General features: G+C 49.1%; 1 protein-coding gene across 3 annotated transcripts in view; it reads left to right on the forward strand.

Annotated features, from left to right (window-relative positions):
• The window catches only part of DRP2 (dystrophin related protein 2), a 45630-nt gene extending 33659 nt beyond the window's left edge, over nt 1-11971 (forward strand). For all 3 annotated transcript variants that reach the window (XM_045085303.1, XM_004777157.2, XM_045085304.1), the window contains 8 exons: nt 602-713; nt 1880-2016; nt 2345-2410; nt 2659-2724; nt 3540-3683; nt 5332-5569; nt 7426-7546; nt 7865-11971. In XM_045085303.1, the coding sequence (XP_044941238.1) occupies nt 602-713; nt 1880-2016; nt 2345-2410; nt 2659-2724; nt 3540-3683; nt 5332-5569; nt 7426-7546; nt 7865-7989 (1009 nt within the window). In that variant the 3' untranslated portion in view covers nt 7990-11971. The remainder of the gene's footprint in view (nt 1-601; nt 714-1879; nt 2017-2344; nt 2411-2658; nt 2725-3539; nt 3684-5331; nt 5570-7425; nt 7547-7864) is intronic.
• The last annotated feature ends 120 nt before the right edge of the window (nt 11972-12091 follow it).

Consider the following 12091-nt stretch of genomic DNA (forward strand, 5'->3'; position numbering starts at 1 on the left):
TGTCCTTTAAGTGTAACTTTTCCAACGTAGGTGATGATACCTGTGAGACGGGACCCTTCAGAGACTTCTTCTTTCAGAAAGCTATTTGAGGGGTGCCTGGGTGGCTCAGTTGGTTAAGAATCTGCTTTTGGCTCAGGTCATGATCTCGGGGTCCCGGAATCATGCCCCACATCAGGGTCCCTGCTCAGTGGAAAGCCTACTTCTCCCTCTCCCTCTGCCCCTCCCCCTGCTTGTGCTGGCTCTCTCTCTCTTTCTCAAATAAATAAATATAATCTTTTTTTTTTAAAAAAAGCTATTTGATATCATGAGCTCTTTACCCCTGCCCACTGCCTCCTTTTTGAAAAAAGATGGTGAAGCAATGCTGTTTCCCACACTTCCTGGGACTCTGAGCATGTAGATTTCATGGAGGCTTATGGTCTTTAGAATACAGCTAGTCATCTAGAGAGGACGCAGCCACTGTTATGTGTGGGAGGTTGAGCCCATTATGACTCCATGCCTTGCCTACTTCTAAAGTACGTGCATATATCTGGAAGTTAGAGAAATGGGGAGGTCACTAGGGTATGTTGAATTCTCTGTCATAACCACCTCTCGTCTCCCCAAGGTACCGGAGTCTGAAACAATTTAACGTGGACATCTGCCAGACATGCTTCTTGACAGGAAGGGCCAGCAAAGGCAACAAGCTTCACTACCCCATCATGGAGTATTACACCCCGGTACGGAGTCTCTTAGCGGAGCAGGAGGGGGAGGCAGCAATCAGGTTCTAGATCCTTGATCCACTTGGCGGAGCATGGGCTAAATATATTCTGCTCTCCTTTGGGGAACATTCTCCCAACAGTCCTGGTGATTCACCAGTTTGGGGAATTCCTGGCTATAGCGTCCCAGGACACTCATGGCAATTTAAATAGCATTTACTATTTTTGTGCTGAGCAAAGTCTCGGAAAAAAATAGAGAGAGCAAGGCAGTTCCAGGCAACTGGCCTTCCTTCCATTGCTCCCCTGCCTAGCTAGCTTCCTGCATTATTCCCATTACCTGGTCTTTACCTGCTACTTTGTTGTTTCTTCCATCCCTGCTCATCAATTCCAAAGTTTGTGCTCAAATCAATTACTTAGTCTCTTGGAGGTTTAAAAAAAAAAAAAAAGGAGTATATTCATTACCCGGGTCCCCAAATTCCACTTGGTTTTCATTGAAAACTGCACCCTTCATAGCCACCTGAGCCCAGGTTGGTTAGCATTTCAGACTCCACACACAGAATTTCTTCTCTGCTATGTTCCGGACCCATAGCTCCAAAGTTAGCTCCCTGAGTGGGCTCTACTCCCCAAACTCTTTTATCCCTTTCTGCCCCACAGATGCTCTCAAAGTCCCAATCTTTCAACATGGTTTCCCATAATCCATCTCTCCACATCGTCATCTCTTTTCCAGAGTGTGTTATCACAGGAACGTGTGTGACCCAGTGGGAGCAGGGGGCTTTTCCTTTATTTTTATTTTATTATCATTTCAAAATAAACATACAGAGAAACCTAGCTTGAGATGGCAGACTGATAATCCTCTATCTCCTCCTCATCTTCTACACCCCCAGGAATTATATCAAGATATTTTAGAAATTAACAAGTTTATACTTACTGTAAAAGATTCAAATTCTGTAGAGGTGTATAAAGTCAAAAACGAAAGTCTCACCCCCACCTCTCCAGTCTAACTTCTCAGAGGCAACCAGTGTTCACAGTTTGGCAGTATATCCTTTTCGGCCTTTCTCTGGGAGTGGGGTGTAGTAGACCTGAGTAAGAGTAGATGACCCGTCATGTTCCCTGCTCTAGGGGGCCTCCTCACTTCCCCAGAATCCCAAAGCCATTGGGATGAGTCCCTCTGCCCTATATCCCCCTAGACCACATCCAGCGAGAACATGAGGGACTTTGCCACAACCTTAAAGAACAAATTCCGCTCAAAGCATTATTTCAGCAAACACCCTCAGCGAGGTTATTTGCCTGTGCAGTCGGTACTGGAGGCTGATTACAGTGAGACGTGAGTACCAGGGGCTGGAGGGGTGGTGGGCGGCTGGGGGCCCTGCCGAGCTGGGATGGGTTGCCCTGTGTAGGGGCCAAGTCCCCTGGATGGGCTAGAGGGGTGTTCGAGGCAAACCCGACTAGCAACAGAGAAAGTCAACTTGGGCCTGATTAGGGAGCTGGCCCTAGAAATAGATTAGAATCCAGTCTCTATGTCCAGTTCCCATCAACTCTTACCCATCTGCCTAGTTCAGTGTTGGGGGTGGTGCTTAGAGAGGGTGGTGACAAGGAAACAGACAGCTCCGCTGCCCATTCCTTGGTCCTCTGAGTCCACGGCTTTCTTCTAGGCTGGCTTCTTCCCCGATGTTGCCACATGCTGACACACACTCCCGCATTGAGCATTTTGCCAGCAGGTACTGCCAGGTTTGGGGGAGGGAGATTTTAAAGAGTCTAAGGGGGAGGGGGTCTTCAGTGAGGGCAAAGAGAATGGAGTCAAGACCAGGGGGGTGTGCACGGTGGGATATGTGGCAGCCAGCGAGGCCCCACACTCAGGTGGTTGGGCAGCCCCTGAAGCTGATAATCCTGCTGTGGGATTTGAGTCCTTGAGATGAAAGCAGGCCCCACATCCTGCATTCCTTTCTGTTCCTGCCCTTCTTCTCAGGCTTGCTGAGATGGAAAGTCAAAATTGTTCCTTCTTTAATGACAGCCTGTCCCCAGATGACAGCATGTAAGTATTCACAGCTGCTTATTTGCCAGGAATAGTTCTCCTTGGGATCCCTCTTCTACTGTTTGGGAAGGATGTATCCTCAAGGGGAGGGACATGTGGTTGTTAGGGTCCTTGAGGCCCCAAGGAAGGAAGGCTGCTTTCTGGGCACAGTGTTTAGTAATAGAAGCCCTCTATCCACTGAGCTGCCATCTGCCCAGGTCCTTCCTCTTGCAAGAGCCTGTCCTTCCCTGCCTAACTCTGAAGGCAGAAGAATGTGCCCTCATCTAAAGTCGCAGAAATGAGCCATTATCTTCTGCTCAAAGCCCTGTCCAGTGCCACACCCCAGGGAGACACTGCGGACTGGACCGAAGTATGACCAGAGAGATTCCCTGGTGCTATAGCTCAGAGAAGGGACCCTTATCCCTAGAGAGGTCTCTGGCAAGCTTAGAGGGCTTAGGAGCTACTACCCAATGGCTCAAGCTGGCCCTGATGGGAACTTAGGCAGTGAGTACCCTTGGGGGGTGAGGAAGTTAAAGAAGAAGTGGTGAGGGAACAGCACAGACTGGGAGGTGACTGGCCCATTGCTTCTGGCCCAGAAGCCCCAGTATCCTGAAAACACTCCCTCCTCTATCCTCAACCATGATCTCTGCCACCTTTAAGCACTTTCATCCCTCTTAAACCTGAATATATAGACTTTCCCTCTCTCTGTGACTTAGAAGTGAATCTTCCAGCCTATGTCTCCTGGGGCCTGAGCTGGGAGCTGAGAACTCATGCCCTGAGATGTTTTTTTGGTTCACTGCCTAGCCACTTCCGTTTCTCTCCCCATACCCACACAGAGATGAGGACCAGTACCTGCTGCGGCACTCCAGCCCCATTACAGACCGGGAGCCTGGCCTTGGACAGCAGGCCCCAGGCAGCATGGCCACAGAAAGCAAGGGGGAGCTAGAGAAGATCCTGGCACACTTGGAGGATGAGAACCGGTGGGTGTGGTGATGGCACAGATCTGTGTGGGTTGGAGAGTCAAACAGTTTAATTTCGAGTCTGGACACTTCCACATCCCACCTGTGTGGCCTTGAACAAGCGACTTCCATTTGGTGATTCTCCATTTCCTCACCTACAGAATAAGAATGATGGTAATAGGGTCCCTAGGATCCTACCTCCTAGCATCATTTGTGAATTTCAAATGAACTCAGGCATATAAATGGGCTAGCCAGTACCTGGCTTATTGTAAAGGTTCAATAAATGCTAGCTATTCTAATCATTATTTGAATCCTTTCAACCCAACCCAAATATTTTCAAGTACCCAGTAGATGCAAGTAGAGAGTGCAAACACAGAGAATACAGAAGAGTGAATGCATGTCTGTGCCCTCGAGGAACTTTCAGTGTTTGAAATGGAAAGAGGTACTTATCACTCACTGAAAGTAATAAAACAAGAGAAGGGTGACATTGCATGGAGTATTTGAGGACTGCAAGGGGGAAGGTGAAGATTACAAGGATGACATTAATCTCCACAAAGTACAGGTGTTAGTAGGGCCCTGTGTCAAAGGGTCCAAGCCACTTTGGGGGCATTTGCTAGAACCCAAAGTATTGCTCAGACCAGTGCGTCTCAAACATTAACATGCGTACAAGTCACTTAGGAAGCTGGGTAAAATGCAGATTTTGATTCACAGGTCTGGCATGGGGCCCAAGTTCTCCATTTTTAGCCAGCTCCCAAGGGATGCCCATGCTGCTGGCCCCCAGACTATCTGGAGTGACAAGTCCTTAGAACAGGGCTGCTCTGCCTAGTGTTTGCTACCGGTTCAAGACAAGATAAATACAGACATAGAATGTCAGCTTCTAGAAACTTGTATAGCAACTCGACATTGCCATGTCTTCCAGGCACCCAGTTAATGGACTTTTCATGGAATCAGGTATAGATCCGTTAGAGTGCTGTTGAACTTGTGTGGCAAGTTATGAATGACATGAGCTGTGTACTAGTCATAGCCATAGACATTTGGACCTCTTATTGGTCCACAGTGATTGAACGAACCCCCAACTACAGATAGTTTGAGAAACACTGCATTGGATCAGCAGTGGGTCGACCCAGGGAAGCACTGGGGAGAGAGCGATTCTGTTGCAAATCAAACACAATGTTCTGCAAAGTAGACCTTCTCTTTGGAATCTGTTTCTTGATGACTCAACAGGGGTGTTCAAAAGGGGGTCAAAGAGGAGGGTAAGTGGACAGAAGAGGCAAGATGGGTGATCTCTTGTTTGGCTTCCACTGGAATCTAAAAATCTAAAAATGGAGTAGGTGAGTCAGTGGCCCTAATGCCTAACTTATTTGCACACTATGTTTCTACACAATTTGAAGGTCGGAATTAATCCCCGAAGCAGCACATCAAAGCCCTGCGATATTTGTTAAATGAAATGTCAGTTCTCTCTGCTCTGAGGCCCAAGGATGGCAAAGGAAATGACGTGCATGCTGGAGAAGAATGGATGTGGCCATGCACAACTGAACACAGCTGGGTTGGGGGTGGGGGGCTGGGTCAGCAAAGGGGCTGCTCAGCACTCAGTATAAAGGGACATCTTGGAGCTGGACAGTCAGTACTTTGTCAGGGCCCAAGGTCATGGCTCTTCTCTCCTTGGCAGAATTCTCCAGGGAGAGCTGAAGCGCTTGAAGTGGCAGCACGAGGAGGCTGCTGAGGCTCCCACCCTGGCTGAGGGCTCTGCAGAGGTAGCACAGGACCCCCGCAATGAGGAGCTGCTGGCTGAGGCCCGGATCCTCCGGCAGCACAAGAGCCGCCTGGAGACACGCATGCAGATCCTAGAGGATCACAATAAGCAACTGGAGTCCCAGCTGCAGCGCTTAAGGGAACTGCTCCTGCAGGTGAGCCTGGGTGAGGTGGGGAGTAGGGACTAGAGTTGCCCATCCCCCCACCAATTCCAGAGACATGGGGAACTGGGGGTGGTGCCACAAGCAGAGGAACAGTTGGTTCCTCCTTGGTGGTGGCTATTGGATGACTTTCTGAAGAGAACTGGGCTGACGACTGACTGACTGATTGCCAATGATTAGGGAAGGCGGAGGAAGGAAGAGGCTGGTGTGCACTTTGCCAGGTCTGAGCGCTCAATTCCCCACAACCCGCTGGAATCTGGTATCAAAGGAATAAAGCCCAAATAATCATCCAAAACCTTGATTTCGCTGCTGTGATGTTTGCTGGAGAGGAGAAGGTTTGGGCGTGCTGGGTGAGAGAAAGATGTTGGCCAGGAAGGGGGCTCTTTGTTCCTATTGGTTGCTTTCCTCTTGGAGAGCTCATATATGTGACCTAGTGTAGCTCTAGAGCCCTGGGTATGAATGTGGCTCAGCCATTCTGTGACTGCCAGTTGTTAGGAAATTTACTTGGCCTCACTTACCCCCAGTTCTCTCATCTGTAAAACGGGGATAACTTCCCAACTTCGTGGAATTGCAAATGAAAATGAGATAATGTATTTAAAGAATTTAGCATGATGCTAGGATTGTAGTGAATGCTTTGTAAATGTTACCTATTACAGATGACCCTTGAACAACACAGGTTTGGACTGCGTGGGTCCAGTTATATGCAGATTTTTAAAAGATTTTATTTATTTGAGAGAGAGAGAGAGCATTACATACACACACACATGAGTGCCCGTGTGTGAGGGGGGAGGGGCAGGGACAGAGGGAGAAGCAGGCTCCCCACTGAGCAGGAGCCCAATGTGGGGATGTGGGGCTGGATCCCAGGACCTAAGGATCATGACCTGAGCCAAAGGCAGATGCTTCACTGACTGAGCCACCCAGGTGCCCCTATATGTGGATTTTTTACTGTAGAGTACTATAAATGCATTTTCCCTTCCTTATGATTTTCTTTTTATTTTTCTTTTTTTTTAATAGAGGGAAAGAGAGGGAGAGGGGCAGACAGAGAGGGAGAGAGAGTCTTAAGAGGGAGCCCGACTTGGGGCCCGATCTTACAACCCCGAGATCATGACCTGAACCGAAACCAAGAGTCAGACACTCAACCATTTGAGCACCCGGACACCCTCTTATGATTTTCTTAATAACATTTTTTTTTCTCTAGCTGACTTTATTGTAAGAATCTAGCATATAATGCATACAAACTGTATGTTTGTTTAGTGTTTATGTTATCAGTAAGGCTTCTGGTCAACAGTAGGCTATTAGTAAAGTTTTGGGGGAGTCAAAACTATATGTGGATTTTTGACTGCACAGAGGTGGAGGTCAGTACCCCTAACCCTTACATTTTTCAAGGGCCAACTGTATTATCACTATATGTGCCAAGTAATACCACCCCATGCCTCTCCCCTGGACCTTCCAAGGGATAGCCTCTAGATGAATTCCTGGAGGTCTTAACATATATTATATCATGAACTGAGGATCAGGTATGCAACTCTCTATTTTCAGCGAGAGCCAAGTTCTAACTAGTTTCCTTATAGCTGAGATAACAGCAAGAGACCTTTAGGTACAGTGTCATCCTTTTAAGAACTGGGAGCCTTTGACCTATGTTGTTGAAGGAAGAAGGTAACTGGTAACCAAATATTCCAAAAAGTTTCTTCAGAGGGGAAGCCACTGTTTGGGACACTACCAGAAACTTCTTCAAGTCCCAGGGCAAAGGAATGGGCATGAGGTCTTTAAAACCACTTCTAAGTTCAGGAGTCTGTTAAAGTAAGGTCAGAAAAGCAAAGCCACTCAAGTCATGCATTCCCTCTTGCTAGCCACCCACCGAATCAGATGGCAATGGCTCTGCAGGTTCGTCCCTAGCTTCCTCTCCGCAGCAGTCAGAAAGCAGTCACCCCCAGGAGAAAGGACAGACCACTCCAGATACTGAGGCTGCAGGTAAGTTCCCTTGGCCCCGCCCATCCCCTTCCTCCATGGCTTCATTCTGCCCCAGATCTGCCCAAGGTCCTGCCAGGGCTGGGACTGGTTTCTCCTCATGGCTCTGAGCTTAGCATCACGGATCATGGGCTTACTGACCACTGCATTTGTTTGCTTATTACACGCATGTATACTGAGCACCTCCTATGTGCTAGGCGTTGTGCTGAGAAGACTCAAATGCTGTAGCGTTGTCCATCAGTGCGCAGCCTCCCACCTCAGCCCCTTGCCCTCAGCAGGAACTCTCTAATTCTCTCCACAAATCTCTCTTTTCCAACTTAGATGATGTGGGGTCAAAGAGCCAAGATGTCAGCCTGTGCTTGGAGGACATCATGGAGAAGCTCCGCCATGCCTTCCCCAGCGTGCGAAGTTCTGACATGACTGCCAACACCCTGTTGGCCTCTTGAGGGAGCCAGATCCCCATCCTATAATCCATAGCCCTCTCCAGTTCTGGTCCAAGTCTTCCTTCAGCCTTCACCCAACCCTTCCAGCCCACATTCCTCAGCCAGAGTTAACTGAGCTCTGGGTAGGAGCAGGGATCTGCTCGTATGTGAGGAGGATGCTTCAGGGCTGGGGGAGGGAGAGGCATGGTTCCTCCAACTCTAGAAATGTGCCCTTTAATCCTCAAGTTTGAGACCAATCCCTTACATATGTTTCTGTTGCATCCATGCAAGTGGCACTTGAAGGCCATTCAGATGGGGAGCAGAGAAGCTGTCTTGCAGAGCTAAGCAGTGCCCATTAGCACCTTTCCCGTCTCCATAGCATTATGGACATAAGGAAGCCTCACGACCCCAGGGTTCCAGCATTATGAATCTCCAGGGGTTAGCCCTCCTCTCTTCCCAACTCAGGGAGGCAGAAGGGTATCCCCCAAGACACCTCCCCCCCAAAAAATGCCCCTGAAAATGTTCAGGCAGCATGTGACATATAACTTAAATCTGATGGCATCTTTCTGGCCATCCTGATGCTACCTAGATGTTGTTTCCCCTCCAAATATCTTCAGTTCTTTCTGCCTCAGGCGCTGACAGACGTTCCTCAAGGGTTGTGGGTGGGGGAAGAGTTCATTCAGATTCTTACTTACTGTACCTTTGGGAACATTAAAGACATACTTATGAGCTTAGTGTTTTCCCCAATCCTCCTCCTTCCTGAAGACCTCAGCATCCTGAGACACCAGCTGAGTAGCTCTGGGAATCTAGCTGAAGCCACCCTTAGCTCTTCTGGGTCTGTCCTTAGAGCCCTGGAGTAGGGGCAGCAGCTTGCTGGGCAAGGGGGTCTTGCTCTCCTTGGGTGAGGAAGGGGAAGCCACTACTAGCCTGGAGGAATGTGACTGCCCCACACCCTTGCAGGCTGGGACCCTTCTTTCTTTCAGGTAGAATCAGCTGAGGTGGCTGATTGTCCCTGGCCAATCATAAGGCAGATGCAAGTGGCGACCTGAAACAGGGGTCCCTTCCTAGGAGCCACTGGCCACAAATCAGGAAGCTGGCCACTTTCCACCCAAACAATAGCAAGGCCTTCCTTTGCATAAAACTGGTCTTTCTAACTCTGGAAGCTGAACCCGATCCTCCAAGTAAACTAACTCTTCTTGGGCTACAGATACCATAATCCCTTTATCCAGAAACTCATTCAGAGTAGATAGCAGGGGATGGGGGTGGGTGGGGGAGTGGGCTTGGAAAATTTGCACAGAGTCGGAGCCCACTTAGGCAGCTTTCTACAAAAGGAGCTTTATAACCTAGAGCCCTGCGATTTACTTAATTTGCCTAGGTTTATATACATACGTATCTATCCTGCAGATCTACTGTACATCAGTACCCCCTGGCCTCACTCACATTAAATTCTAAAGCTCTTAAAGGATTAATGTTCTGCCTTGCTCTTTGTTAGCCCCAGCCTCTGGCTGGATGGAGAGATGCATCCTGGCTGCTCCCCTAGGATGTCTCTCCAGTCATGTTTGGGGTGAGCTGTCCTCAAGACCAAAGCCACAGAAGCCTGTGGCCACAGTGGAATCTAACAGGAAGAGTCACTCTGTTCTCTTCACTCCTTCCAAATCTTGTTCCCTCGAGACCTGGGCCTTGGATGACTATTCCTGGGTTTCCCCTAAACAATGGTTCAGTTGCCTAGAGCATCTACTCATCCCATGCAGACAAGAAAGAACAGATTGGCTCTTGTTGGCCTTTGCGAGGCTACAACCCAGAGAACACCCTCCAGCCCCTTCTAGTTCTTAAGTCTGGCTCAGGGTCTTAAAGAAAGCAGTAGCTACCACCAAGGTCAGGAGGGTGTGAGATAGTTGGAGTGCTCTGTTATAATCAAGTAGTGGGCCAGTGGTTAGAACTATTAGGAAGTTAGATTTATCTGCTGCAGGGGAAGGGGGGCATCAGCTTGGGTCCAGAAGCCTAGGATTGCTTCATTTCTAGAATGGCCAGGGAGCACTAAGCCATAGGTCTGGGGTATCAGACCTAGTCAGACGTCTGCCTTAGTGCTCATGAAGACTCTGGATGGGAGGACTGAGTATCTGTATGTATGGTGAACAGGTAGTAGGCAGGCATCAGACACAGAGCATGGGCATCTGTCCAAGGCAGGGGTGGGGGAGGATGGGGGTGGAAGGAGGTTATATTTGTAGGGGCCTAGTTTGTGGGCAAGAAAGGGATAGAAGAAATTTGCTATAGGCCAGAGAGCTCAGGGTCTTTGAGGCATATCCTGCCTAAGCCTTAGGAGGGCAGATGTTACAAAACAATCTTTTACCAGGGAAGTTCTAGAAAACCTTTTCCATAACCCCCACTCAGCCAAGAGATCTTGGGCTGCTGAGGGCCTGTGGCAACTGCAGTGGGCTAGGCATGGTAGGGAAGATGTAGATCTTGCTATGTAGGATTTGTGCTGTAGGTGAACTGAAGCAGCAGAGTAAGAGTTGAATTCTCACTAATGGGGCCGCTGATACTTTGTGTGTGGTCCTGTGTGTACCAGAGGTGAGTATGTCACTCAAGGGTCCAGTGACAGTCACTGCAGCATTGTGTGGGCCATTTGCCCATGGTGAGGTAAAGAGATCCTTGGGCGCCATGAATCCAAATGAGGGTGAGATTTACTGAGGTATGTTGCATATTGTGAGGCATCTGTCATGTAGTTTGTCTCCTGGAGGTATTTTTTGTGATGTTGCATTAATTTAGGGCCTTGTGCAGGAGCAGGAGTAGAGGGGGTTTCCAGGGAGGCAGCCTAAAGAAAACCTCTGACTTGTGAGATCAGCATCAGTATGAAGGAATGTGAGTGTTTGGGGTGGTTGCCAAGTAGTATCAGGGAACAGTTAGGTTTGAGAGATGATTGACTCTCGACAGAATTTGACAGAGGCCAAAATGCCATTCTGAGGGGGCTCTGCTCCGAGAGCAGAGTAGGGTCATGTTGACTGGGAACTTGTCAGAAAAGGCTGACTGGCAGAATATCAAGCTGTCTGTTGTATGGTTCTCTGAGGAGGGCCCTACCAGGCAAGACACATGCCCTTTCCTCCAGGATGGCAAAGGCTGAGATCAAGGTTCTCAAGTGCCCATTTCCTTCAAGGCCCAAACTTTGGAAATACATCCCTGTAGAGAAACCTGTTTTGAGTTTCTTGGGCTCCAGGAACTGGGCTGGCAGGCCATGGTAATGAGACACCCTGAGGTCAGGCAGAGACCCGTGCTGGGAGATTCCCCCCCCCCCCCAGATTCATTTTCAGGAATACCTGTGCTGCCCGAGGGGTGTGTTTGGGACCTGGGCTCCACATCCAGCTTCATGCCAGAACATTCCTTGAACATGCATTCTCAATGGCTGACTTGTGTCCTCTGACACCATTTCAAGCCAAGAATCCCATTAAAGTTCCCTTGACATGGGTGACAGCTAGTCAGGAAAGCAAGCTGCCTTAAGATAAACCATCCTGGGGGAGACACTGGGGGTCCTGCCCTAGGGTTGTGGAGACTTATGCTCAGCAGGGCAGCTCTATCTCTAGGCTTCTCTGCCAAAATCTGGCCCTGGGAACAAAGGAATACTTAAGATCCTTACTCTTTTAACACTACTGGCTGTGGGAGAGGGAAAGGTTCAAGGACAGGGCTCAGCTCCCAGCCTCCATCTCCTCCCACAGCTGCTGCATTGGGGGGGGGGGCTGCTGAATGTCCTTGCTGTCCCCAGGGCAGTATTGAGGCCAGAGAGGAGCCCTGCCCTGCTGCTTGCTGGCTGCAAGAACTGGTCTCGGGAATGGAAGCGGGGAAAGGATCCAGGGGAGGGGGAGGTGGCAGGGGTGGCACACGAGTCTAGAAAAGTTTGGGACAAAGGGGCGGAGCTGGGAACAAACTGGTTAATTTTGATTGCCACTCACCATGGTGCTTTTCCTTTCTCCCTGGAATTCTGCTTGGAAAAGAATAAATTTGTATTTGTTTACTTTGGTTCTTCTGGTTATACTCTGACTCTGGTATTCCACATCCTTCCCTTATTTGGGTGTGGGAAGGGAGGGTGGGCCAAGAAGCCACAGGGATACTACAAAACATAGGCTACCAGATG

Source organism: Mustela putorius, unplaced genomic scaffold, assembly GCF_011764305.1.
Source record: "Mustela putorius furo isolate JIRA1106 unplaced genomic scaffold, ASM1176430v1.1 tig00000842_pilon_pilon_pilon, whole genome shotgun sequence".
NCBI classification, from domain to species: Eukaryota; Metazoa; Chordata; class Mammalia; order Carnivora; family Mustelidae; genus Mustela; species Mustela putorius.